We start from the raw sequence: 13467 nt of genomic DNA on the forward strand, positions 1-13467 counted from the left end.
CATCACAAGCTAGAAATCCGGGTTCAAGTCCCTGTCTGGCACAAATTTTCATTTCTCATAAGTAGCTGACTCCAATGGATATTCACAAAATGTGAATCTACAGCTGTGAATCTTCAAAGACAGTGTCTGTTCCTTCAGACAAGCATGCATGTGTGAAGGACATCCGAAAAACTTTCATGAGCCATTGATATACCAACGTCATCGGTGACTTACCTGATAGTGATTCGGTTATCTTTCGTAATTTTTCTTTCGCTTTTTTCCACAGATTCTACTGTTGCTGATGCGCTGGGGCATACAGGGTCGCCGTAATCTTAGATGTCTTCATGGTCTTCCTCGAATCACTTATACTATTCAGAAACCTTAGTTTTACCCACAGAAAATGTTTATCGTTTGGAAGACTTTTATGTGCTTTATTCTCTTCTTGTAGCCGAATACGACACAAATTCCCTAACCAGTTTTTGTAAAAAAAAGTCGCTATCTCACAAAGAAAGTAAAACTTCTATCCATTATGGATGAGGATCATTGCGACTGTGACGAAGAAAGATTTCCTGAAATTACTTCAGCCAGTCGCTCTTTGTTTTGTTCTTCAATTTTTTTACCAACCCATTACCGGTGTCTAAACGCCTAGCGACTAATCATCAGGTGGTAAATATTTATTGAATGTCTGCAGCTGTGTGGGAGTCGTGTAGCTGTAGAAAGATGTATAAACTTAGTGTGGCGCGAATTATGCACATTATGAGATAGATTTTCTTGCATTACTTACAGTTGTTAGTATTCGTTGGCTGCATGTTGGTGTACACAGTACTATGTAAAACATAATAAATGTTTTCCAGTGACGTTAATTGTACTGCACTTTACACGCTTAGCCACAGGTAACACGTTCCACATGCTTTACTTATTAAATAAACCGAGTAGTATAGCTAAAGTTATGTCCACCGAAGGTGAACACTGCATAACAATGGACCCTACAGCTCCAAAGCACAGATCACAGCCCGAGATTCATAAACAATGCTATCTCATATCCCCTTTAGACAACTCAATAAACAGCCCTGGGTACAAAATATCTAAAAAAAAAGTCATGAAACCCTTTGAAAACCATACACATTTACAACCATCTACTGTGTAAAGAAGTTAAGAAATGACATAGTTAACCTCTATGTCGACATACCCAAAACGCAAACACTCTGTATTATCAAAGACAACTTGCTGCAACACAAAAAGTTAAGCACTGTAGAAATCTATGAACTAATGGATCTGCTTGAGCTGGTGCTACCTCATAATTACTTTTCCTTTACCAACAAAATCTATACTCAAAAGAATGGCCTAGCAATGGTAAATAGTGAAGATGGCGTGCTAGTTGATATCGTTATTAATAATCCAGAAGCCAAATTTTCAAAGTGAACAAACTTGAAAAGACAGGATCATTTATTATAAACGTTATGTTGATGGCACCTTGAACCTATACAATGGGAAAACTACTGAAATAGAAAGCTTAGCTCAGAACATTAACAAAATACTTCCTAAAATACAGTTGAACACCAAACACAAGAAGTAATTAATTTTCTTAACCTAAACGAAACCAGTCTTAACAACAAACACAAATTCCAAATTTATAGAAGACCTACCCATCAGATGTCATAATAAATAACAGTTCATACCACCAAAAGCAACACAAATTAACGTGTTTTAGATCATCACTCAACTGTGCACACAAAATTCATGCTGAACCTGATGTAAAAACCAGAGAACTAAACATTTTAAAAACAATAGCCCATGACAATGCTTATGACTCATTCATAGTTGACAACTTAGATGAAAAGATTAAAAATCAGACGAACAACACAACGCAGCCCTCAGTAGCAGAAGAAACTAAATATATCTCTTTGCCACTCCTTGGTAGTATCTCATACCAACTTGCAAAACTGTTTAAATCACAAAAAAATCAAAATAAGATGCCACACAACCAACAAAATACAAAACAAAATAGTTCGTAATACCAAAACAGTCAAGGCACCTTTTTACATCTCTAGTATATATAAATGATCCTGCTAGTACATAGGGCAAACAGGATGATACTTTCGAATTCAGTACAAAGAACAAGAGAACATTCAGATGCACTATGTTTAAAAAATTTAAGTAAATCTAGTATTGCAAGCCACTTACCACAGAACAGTCCTTCAGTTACAAACATAAAAACAAACCTCCATATCTTACACATTAGAACAAAGGAATAAAAATGGACGTCCTGAAACAATAAGAGATTTTCGCCCGTAGCAATAAATCACCCCACACCAACTTAAATGAACAAAAACCTTTAGAAAATAACCCATTTTTCCAAAATTGCAAAGAATCATTACACTTGAGAAACCAAATAACTCACAAAAAAGATATCCCCCTACCATCTCTCTCTCTCTCTCTGACATTGGCATTCCTACTTAACGCTCTCTCTCCTTCTAGTGCACACACACACACACACACACACACACATACACACACACACACACACACACACACAATCTCCTCCTCCACATACCACCCAGCTTAACATTTCATTACTTAAGAAAAAGCAATGCTCTGATGTTTTTTGTTATTACCATAACTGTTGATCAATGTTAATTAAACCAAAGACAAATAAAACTTCAATGGAAATTGCAGTGTTAAAACTGTATATAGCACAAGTCTGTTTTACCATACTACTACATGTCATTTTTGCCATAGAGAAATAGGTACATACTTACGGATGGCAGTGTGTATTACAAGAGTCGAAGGAAGAGACTCTCTGCCCTAATACAAACTCTTTGACATAACGTTAGTATACCCCTCGGTTTATATAATTAGTAATGTATGTGGAACGTGTTACCTGTGGCTAGCCCCGTGATGACTGGGTGTTGTGTGATATCCCTAGGTTAGTTAGGTTTAAGTAGTTCTAGGTTCAAGGGGACTGATGACCGTAGATGTTAAGTCCCATAGTGCTCAGAGAAATTTGAGCCTGTGGCTAAGCGTGTAAAATGAGTGCAATCAACGCCACTGGAAACATTCATTATGTTTTCCATAATACTGTGTACACCAACATCCAGCCAACGAATATTAACAACTATAAGTAATGCAAGAAAATCTGTCTCATAACGTGAATAATTCTCACCACACTAAGTGCTTACATGTTTCGTTTGTACATATTTCTACAGCTACACGACTCCCACACTGCTGCAGACATTCAATAACTGTTATGTACCAACTGATGATGAATCGGTAGGCGGTTCCAAACCGGTAATGGGATAGTAAGGAAATTGAAGAACAAAGCAAAAGACGACTGGTTGCAGTAGCTTCAAGAAACCCTTAAAGAAAGTAAAGCACCCAGAAGGTGAGGGGGAAGAGAAATGAAACTTCACGAGTTCACTCTTTCCTCTCCTGAGGCAAGCTGTCCCGCAACTGTTTCACTGGTCACTAATATCGTGGATGCTGGTACTGGGGCGTTGTTGACGTCCGAGCTGGTCCTATAAGCATTCTATCCGGGACAGAATGTGGATCTCACTAGCCGCGGCAGTACCTCAACAGCACACAGACAGTTCGTAAGACAGGTACCATTTGTGGAGAAACAAAGTCATGTTACAAAATGGCACCAAAATACTGTCTAATGAGGACGCAGACAGCTATCTGTGACGTGTAGTTGTGCCACCACAGCTCCCTCGGTCCCACCAGCCGTGACCTGAAATCATACCCCATTGCTCCTCACAGAATGACGTCAGATGTAACACGCCGTGCCTCTCCAAACCACTGGGAAAATGGGAAAACTGTCCAGATCGCTGCCATACTCGCCGACGATGATCATTAGGGGCAGTGCAGAACCGCGATTTATCGCAAAACACACGACGTCCTTCATCAGCAGTCCATGCTTCTCGGCCAAGCTGTAGTTCTTCCAGCAGCCTCTCCACAGGACGGTTACCTCCTAGTCCGAAAGCTAATTGTCTCTGGCCGATGGTACGAAATGGCACAGAATTTTGCAGTGCGTCCATTACTTGTACTCGAACTGAAGGTGCAAATGTGAAGGAGTTAAGATGTGCTTGATGCATAATATGGCGAACCTCCCTTGTGATTGTCACACGTGGTCGACCGGAATCTTGAAAGCGAGTATGCCTGTCCCCATGTTCCTATGCAGTCTAACAGCGGACCGCTGTCACAAGCGAATGCCCCACAAATCTGGATATTGCACGCTTCCATCCGCCGGCCAGATCGAGGCCCCTTTCAAACTCTGTCAGGTGCTAATCGCCTCACACGAGTTCGCGACATCTCCCTGTCCTTAGCTCTCCACATTAGACATTGTCGACCTATGTATTCTACATATCTGTTAACGACACTAAACGTAAACAGCACTGTAAGTCTGAAGGCATTCGTGGCCGTTGTCACTGAAGGTAAAATCTTCTTGGTTGTTAGGCCGCACCGTATTTCATCTATACGATCGATGCTTCGATCCGACTACTGGGATCTTCTTCAAAATCTTGTGGTGTCCACAGCTGACTGAACGCCCTGGACACCACAAGATCCTGAAGCAGATTCCAGCAGTGGGTCCGAAATATCGATCGTATAGAAGAAATATGGCGCGGCCGAACAACTTTGATGTTACTTTCATAAAGAACACTAATGCACTCTGCTGGCCGTTCTGCCTGTAACAGAGAATTGCAAATCTAATCACTTACATACCTGCCGATGGTGTGCACGTGTATGAAGTTACACTAACAACCAATCGTATCTTGTGGGTGCTTTACTTGCTATGTAAAGCAGTGTATACAATACGACTAACACTGGATGGAAACTTTACTAACATTTGCCAACACAACAACGAGGAAGTCATGTGAATCAGTGTAATACAACACACGAAATTACAAAATTTCCTTTACTTTTTGGATACATCTGTCACATTGAATTTTGTCATGCTGAGAAAATAGGAGAAATCCATTTTACTTAGTAAAATCTTTCTAAAGCCAAGTTCACATAAATATTACTTTATTTACAAACAAACGGCATAGATAGACCTTTTTGTCATCTTCAGATCTTCAAAAGTTAATGTTATTTTGTTGAAAACTGATATTCTGGGGCCATGGCTGTGTACAAAATATAGGCAGACTCTTACAGAGAAGATAATTTACAGAATACGTTTACTTTTTTAATATACACTGCTGGAAATGGAAAAAAAAACACATTGACACCGGTGTGTCAGACCCACCATACTTGCTCCGGACACTGCGAGAGGGCTGTACAAGCAATGATCACACGCACGGCACAGCGGACACACCAGGAACCGCGGTGTTGGCCGTTGAATGGCGCTAGCTGCGCAGCATTTGTGCACCGCCGCCGTCAGTGTCAGCCAGTTTGCCGTGGCATACGGAGCTCCATCGCAGTCTTTAACACTGGTAGCATGCCGCGACAGCGTGGACGTGAACCATATGCGCAGTTGACGGACTTTGAGCGAGGGCGTATAGTGGGCATGCGGGAGGCCGGGTGGACGTACCGCCGAATTGCTCAACACGTGGGGCGTGAGGTCTCCACAGTACATCGATGTTGTCGCCAGTGGTCGGCGGAAGGTGCACGTGCCCGTCGACCAGGGACCGGACCGCAGCGACGCACGGATGCACGCCAAGACCGTAGGATCCTACGCAGTGCCGTAGGGGACCGCACCGCCACTTCCCAGCAAATTAGGGACACTGTTGCTCCTGGGGTATCGGCGAGGACCATTCGCAACCGTCTCCATGAAGCTGGGCTACGGTCCCGCACACCGTTAGGCCGTCTTCCGCTCACGCCCCAACATCGTGCAGCCCGCCTCCAGTGGTGTCGCGACAGGCGTGAATGGAGGGACGAATGGAGACGTGTCGTCTTCAGCGATGAGAGTCGCTTCTGCCTTGGTGCCAATGATGGTCGTATGCGTGTTTGGCGCCGTGCAGGTGAGCGCCACAATCAGGACTGCATACGACCGAGGCACACAGGGCCAACACCCGGCATCATGGTGTGGGGAGCGATCTCCTACACTGGCCGTACACCACTGGTGATCGTCGAGGGGACACTGAATAGTGCACGGTACATCCAAACCGTCATCGAATCCATCGTTCTACCATTCCTAGACCGGCAAGGGAACTTGCTGTTCCAACAGGACAGTGCACGTCCGCATGTATCCCGTGCCACCCAACGTGCTCTAGAAGGTGTAAGTCAACTACCCTGGCCAGCAAGATCTCCGGATCTGTCCCCCATTGAGCATGTTTGGGACTGGATGAAGCGTCGTCTCACGCGGTCTGCACGTCCAGCACGAACGCTGGTCCAACTGAGGCGCCAGGTGGAAATGGCATGGCAAGCCGTTCCACAGGACTACATCCAGCATCTCTACGATCGTCTCCATGGGAGAATAGCAGCCTGCATTGCTGCGAAAGGTGGATATACACTGTACTAGTGCCGACATTGTGCATGCTCTGTTGCCTGTGTCTATGTGCCTGTGGTTCTGTCAGTGTGATCATGTGATGTATCTGACCCCAGGAATGTGTCAATAAAGTTTCCCCTTCCTGGGACAATGAATTCACGGTGTTCTTATTTCAATTTCCAGGAGTGTATATTTATGCACATGTACTTTACTTCCAGTATATAACACAATATTTTCATAATTTCACAGCAGTAACATTTTATAACAAACTGGCTGCTTTATTTGTTTATCTTAATTTTAATCATTTCTCTTTTAATATTAATAGTAAGTAATGACACGTTAGTAGATTGTAAGTTTCTGCTGTCACATCTACGTATATACCGAAATATATCTGAGAGTGAAAGTCATTGGCCTTATTATGGTTGTGATATCGCCATCTTTGTATACATACTCCCATGCGGTGCAACTTCTTAGTATGTGAGTGGTGCTTCAGATTGTGTGTATTCATATATGTAAAGAAAGTGCTCCATACAACCCCTCGCTGCTGCATGAACACAAGCAGTCGGCACTGGAACGTAATGGCGCAGATTTTTCAACGTAACTTAACAAAACATCTTCACTTTAATAATTTGTTTGCATCCTTTAAAATCGTTGTGAGGCACAATTACAGTTAAACAGACATTGTCTCACATCTTGTTTTGGTTGCAGGGCACCACCACCCCAAGAAAATTTCATCATTTGGGAGAACAAAAAGTGAAAGCCAATGTAAAATGTATCTTAACGTGAACTAACCGTCTCATGATGAATCTGCCGGTTCTAAAACGTCAACGGCGCTGTTTAAATGATTAAATAGCATTATAAAAAGTGCTTGGTTACTCTTCCCTTTTCTGTAACCTATATCGTTAGAAACTTGTGTTATAAAATTTGTTCCTTTTGAGTTGGACCTCACGCCAAGTTGTCACGTAGCTAAAACATAGCACCTAATACAAAGGTTTGTCATGAAGAAAACATTTAAAATCAAGGAGCACATTGTGTACATGCTTATGCCCATATACGAGAGTGAGTCAAATGAAAATTTTAAATATTTTTTTAAACATTATTTATTGTGCTGAAGTGGTACAAAGGTGTATGACTGTTCAACCTAATCTCCTGCACAGTCAATGCAAGTCCTCCAGCGTTTACGAAGTGCATAAATTCCTTTAGAAAAAAATTCTTTTGCTAGTCCGCACAACCACTCATGCACTGCGTGGCGTACCTCTTCATCAGAACGGAACTTGCGTCTTTGAGTGGTCCAAACATATGGAAATCACTTGGTGATGAGGAATGGCGCCATTCTTTGCTCGCGCTCTTCGTTTCCGGTTCGTGGAAGTGAACCCAGATTTCGTCCCCAGTCATTTCAGGAGTCAGCTGTCGTGGCACCCATCTTGCAGACACTTTGTGAAACTGGAGCACATCACGGACAATGGCGTGTGCTGACCCATGGCTAATCTGTAAACATGTTGCAATATCATTCAGTGTCACTCGGCGGCTTTCCTTCACTATGGCGTCAACTGCAGCAATGTTCTATGGAACCACAACTCGTTGTGCCTCAACTGGACGAGGAGCATCTTCCACTGAAGTCACACCATTTGCGAACTTCCTATTCCATTCGTAGAAAAATGGTTCAAATGGCTCTGAGCACTATGGGACTTAACATCTGAGGTCATCAGTCCCCTAGAACTTAGAACTACTTAAACCTACCTAACCTAAGGACATCCATGCCCGAGGCAGGATTCGAACCTGCGATCATAGCAGTCGCGCAGTTCCATACTGTAGCGCCTAGAGCCGCTCGGCCACTTCGGACGGCTCCATTCGTAGACTTGCTGCTGTGACAAACATGCGTCACCGTACTTAACCTTCATTCGTCGATAAATTTCAATTTTCACATCTTCACTACACAAAAACCGAATAACAGATCGCTGTTCATCCCTGGTGCAAGTCGCAAGTGGGGCGGCCATCTTTATACTGATACTGCGACGGTATGTGTGCATCTGCACTGTGCTACCACCTACAGGTCATTCTGCACGCTGTTTGTAGCACGCTTACCAACTTATAGGATAACGGCGCGAAACTTCGACTTGCCGGCCGGGGCGACCGAGCGGTTCTAGGCGCTACTGTCTGGAACCGCGCGACCGCTACGGTCGCAGGTTCGAATCTTGCCTCGGGCATGAATGTGTGTGATTCGTTAGGTTAGTTAGGTTTAAGTAATTCTAAGTTCTAGGGGACTGATGACCTCAGAAGTTAAGACCCATAGTGTTCGGAGCCACTTTGAAACTTCGGTTTGTTATTACAAATTTAAGATTTTAATTTCACTCACCCTCGTAAACAGAGCTCACAGATGATAGTTACCTCATAAAAACCCCGTTAGCTTATGCGCTACTGCGCATTTTGTTGTGTACTGTGTTCTTGACGGAACAATCATCTGTGAGTGCTATTTGTAAGGACGTGGCCTTCTGCACAAGGTGTTTCTTGATTTTAAATGTTTTATTTATGACAAACCTATACGTTATGTGCTACGTTTTATCTACTTGGCAACTTGGCGTGAGTTTCAATTCAAACGAACCAATGTTATAACATAAATTTTTAAAAACCTGAAGATGACAGCGAAGCCTGCCGAAACCTGTTGTTTGTAAATAATGAAATATTTATGCGATCTTCGCTTTAGAAAGTTTTAACACCTTGACGACTACCTTCGCAGCTTGGGCGGCATCACGCTGCGTTCGTTGCCCGCCTTGCTGGCCAGCGCTGTCCTCACCTTGATGACGAGCAGGTGGCACCTGGAGAGCAGGTGGCGCGTGGTGCGCCGCTCTCGCAGCTCGCCCTCGTGCTGCTTCACGTACGCCTTGGCCTGCTTGACGAGCCGCAGTTTGCGCCGCATGCCCCACGGCTGCTGCTTCACGCTGCTCAGCACCTCCTTGTGCAGCCGCAGCCGCTCCACGATCTGCTCCTGCGTGATGCACTCCTCCACCGAGATGGCCGTCCTGCCGGGTGAGAAACGCAGGCGAACTACTGTATATACTTTTGCAGGCACGTATCCAGTGTGGAGTTTAGGGAGGAGCCTCACTTTTTTACACTACTGGCCATTAAAATTGCTACACCAAGAAGAAATGCAGATGATAAACGGGTATTCATTGGACAAATATATTATACTAGAACTGACATGTGATTGCATTTTCACGCAATTTGGGTGCATAGATCCTGAGAAATCAGTACCCAGAACAACCACCTCTGGCCGTAATAACGGCCTTGATACGCCTGGGCATTGAGTCAGACAGAGCTAGGATGGCTTGTACAAGTGCAGCTGCTCATGCAGCTTCAGCACGATACCACAGTTCATCAAGAGTAGTGACTGGCGTATTGTGACGAGCCAGTTACTCGGACACCATTGACCAGAGAGAGATCTGGAGAATGTGCTGGCCATGGCAGCAGTCCAACAGTTTCTGTATCCAGAAAGGCCCGTACAGGACCTGCAACATACGGTCGTGCATTATCCCGCTGAAATGTAGGGTTTCGCAGGGATCGAATGAAGAGTAGAGCCACGGGTCGTAACACATCTGAAATGCAACGTCCACTGTTCAAAGTGCCGTCAGTGCGAACAAGAGCTGACCGAGACGTGTAACCAATGGCAGCCCGTACCATCACGCCGGGTGATACGCCAGTATGGCAATGACGAATACATGCTTCCATTGTGCGTTCACCGCGATGTCGCCAAACACGAAAGCGACCATCATGATGCTGTAAACAGATACTGGATTCATCCGAAAAAATGACGTTTTGCCATTCGTGCACCCAGGTTCGTCGTTGAGTACACCATCGCAGGCGCTCCTGTCTGTGATGCAGCGTCAAGGGTAACCGCAGCCATGGTCTCCGAGCTGATAGTCCATGCTGCTGAAAACGTCGTCGAACTGTTCGTGCAGATGGTTGTTGTCTTGCAAAGGTCCCCATCTGGATCGAGACGTGGCTGCACGATCCGTTACAGCCATGAGGATAAGATGCCTGTCATCTCGACTGCTAGTGATACGAGGCCGTTGGGATCCAGCACGGCGTTCCGTATTACCCTCCTGAACACACCGATTCCATATTCTGCTAACAGTCATTGGATCTCGACCAACGCGAGCAGCAATGTCACGTTACGATAAACCGCAATCGCGATAGGCTACAATCCGACCTCTATAAAAGTCGGAAACGCGATGGTACGCATTTATCCTCCTTACACGAGGCATCACAACAACGTTTCACCAGGCAACACCGGTCAATTACTGTTTGTGTATGAGAAATCAGTTGGAAACTTTCCTCATGCCAGCACGTTGTAGGTGTCACCACCGGCGCCAACCTTGTGTGAATGCTCTGAGGAGCTAATCATTTGCATATCACAGCATCTTCTTCCTGTCGGTTAAATTTCGCGTCTGTAGCACATCTTCGTGGTGTAGCAATTTTAATGGCCAGTAGTGTAGTTTCTGCCCCCTGCTCGCCCACTATATGAGGGCCGTTCAATAAGTGATTCAACAATTTCTTCCGAAAACAGGTCGCCAATACACCTCATAATTCCCCACTCTTTTGGATACAAAACTCTATTTTTGAGCATATCTCCGTTCTATGCGACGGCCTTACGCCACCTTACTGGGAGGGCCTATATGCTTGTATGGTGCCACTCCTTCTTATGATGACGTTTTTCCTCTGAATCTTTCAATCGCCCAATCTTTTTTTCGCACTTCACAGTTCTTCGACACAATTCGCTGCAGCACCACATTTCAAAATCTTGGAAGTCCTTCTTCCACCAGTTACTTTAACGAGTTAGTGTGTTATCTATCCACCTGGCGTCTCGTTATCAACGTCAAAGATATTTATCACCGCGCTGTTGTTTTTCATTTGCTGCAGATTAGCTTAATGAACAGAGTTGCTATCGGTGTTGTGTCTCATTTAAAAGGCAATAAATTCGCACGATACTAAAACGTTTAATACAAGCGAGTTACTAGTGTTCTGGCTGTGAATGAAACTGTACGTATTTTTTGAGACCGCTACTTCTACATGTATTTTCAGAACAAGTGATTATATCTTTCGCAAATATTTAATAAAAGGGCAAGTTTGATGTATATATTAGTGGAGTACCCGACGTTGCTCGGACATGTGTTTATGCCAAACTCTTACCACAGAGGGAAGGATCAGATGTACAGATCCTCTGTCTATCTGATCTTCCCCCCCTCCCCCCCCCCCATCCTTCCCTAATCTGTCAGTCTGCTCCTCCTTCCTCCGTCCATTTGATCCATCACTCTGTCCATCTCCTCCTCCTCCCATCTAATTCCATCTCCTCCTCCCCTTCCTTGTCCATCTCCTTCTCCCCCCTCTCTCTCTCTCTCCACCTCGTCTTGCCCCCCCCCCCCCATCCGTCCGTCTCGTCCTGCCCCTCACGCTGTTCATCATCTCCTCTGTCCTCTCTCTGTCCACCTGATCCTCTTCCCTTTCTCTCCTCCTCCCCCTTTCTCTATCCATTTACTCCTCTCCATTTCCGTATCCACATCCTCATCCCCACCTCTTTGCCCACCTTTTCTTCGCCACTCTCTTTGTCCATCTCCTTTTCTTCCCTTTCTCTGCCCATTTCTTCCTTTCTTCTCTCTGTCCATCTTCTCCTCCCCCCTTTCTCTATTCATCACCGCCAACCCAATCAGAGACTGCTTTCTATCACCCCCCACAGTATTTCTTCCATATCTGAAGTAATATGTGTAACATATTTGGTTGAATTCGTTGCAGGGCTTTAGGATTCGCCGAGGCAGATGGAAAACCGCCTTAAAAACCATCCACAGACTGGCAGGCACACCGGACCTCGACACTAATCCACTAACTACAGACTTTTCCGATGAAAAACTGTAATTTTTGAGGGCCATCGATAGCTGGTGAAACGAGAAATGCGGTGGGTTTTGGAACAACATAAGTCTGTACCAAAAAAATTCAAATGGCTCTGAGCACTATGGGACTTAACTTCTGAGATCATCAGTCCCCTAGAACTTAGAACTACTTAAACCTAACTAACCTAAGGACGCCACACACATCCATGCCCGAGGTAAGATTCGAACCTGCGACCGTAGCGGTCGCGCGGTTCCAGACGGAAGCGCCTAGAACCGCTCGGTCACAGCGGCCAGCTTCTGTACAGAGAATGTGCTTTTTCATAAGATGCTGACCTTACTTTTTATCAGGTCCTCACTTAATAAACCCTCTTTCAGAATTCCCTCGCAATTGCGTCTACGCAACATGTTAGTGAGATGAGACTCTGTAAACTCCGCTTTGTTAAAAGAAACAAATTTTAACATGGTATCAAGAGAAGTGCATAGATTTTGCTCAAAATTCCCCATTCGTGACTCTTCTCTGTAAGTTAACAAACCGGGAGAAAATAAATCGCTGAATTTGCGGCAGAGTTCTTTTTAGAGAATAACCAAAGAAGAAGTGACAGATCTTTCTGAATGGTCACCATGCAAGTGTGGGCAGGGATGGGTCCCGTTTAATATTTACCAATAATGTGAATGTAGGCTTCAGTTTAGAAAGGCCCTTCCCCTTACACAAAAAGTTGCAATATTTCCCAACAGGTTGCGGATTGCACTGGGCGCACTGACCTGTCCATTTTGCAAAACGCCATTACATGGCACTCGGGGTGGCAAGTGAGTTACGGAGCTCAGCAGTTTGTATAAACTGAGGACGCAAGTGAAAACTGGAGATGGGTGTTCAAACACATCGAACTGCCATCTGAGGCCCACATATCGGTTGCACTGGTTATTAATTAGTGTGCAATAGAGAAGGCGAGAATACGGTGTCTCCTTGTGGCTGTGGAAGCAGAGTGACGCGGTAAAGCTCTACGCCGGTGGAGCTCGGCGACAGAGCCCTTGCAAAGAACACGGAAGCGGCCGCCGGCGCGTCCTTTGGAGACGGCGAGCAGGGGTGACGGCCGCTGTTACCGCCAACCCCCCGCCCGCTTCCGACAGCCGCACGGCGGCGGCATTCATTTCGCGTAACGAACCGCGCCGGCCGCGAGCGCC

At 45.0% G+C, this 13467-nt stretch overlaps 1 protein-coding gene across 1 annotated transcript in view; it reads right to left on the minus strand.

Annotated features, from left to right (window-relative positions):
* LOC124795982 (transmembrane channel-like protein) overlaps nt 1–13467 on the minus strand; it is a 194037-nt gene that overhangs the window by 116382 nt on the left and 64188 nt on the right. Inside the window, exon 4 of the mRNA XM_047260063.1 lies at nt 9198–9423. Coding sequence (XP_047116019.1) covers nt 9198–9423 — 226 coding nt within the window. The remainder of the gene's footprint in view (nt 1–9197; nt 9424–13467) is intronic.

Source organism: Schistocerca piceifrons, chromosome 4 (assembly GCF_021461385.2).
Source record: "Schistocerca piceifrons isolate TAMUIC-IGC-003096 chromosome 4, iqSchPice1.1, whole genome shotgun sequence".
Lineage (NCBI taxonomy): Eukaryota > Metazoa > Arthropoda > Insecta > Orthoptera > Acrididae > Schistocerca > Schistocerca piceifrons.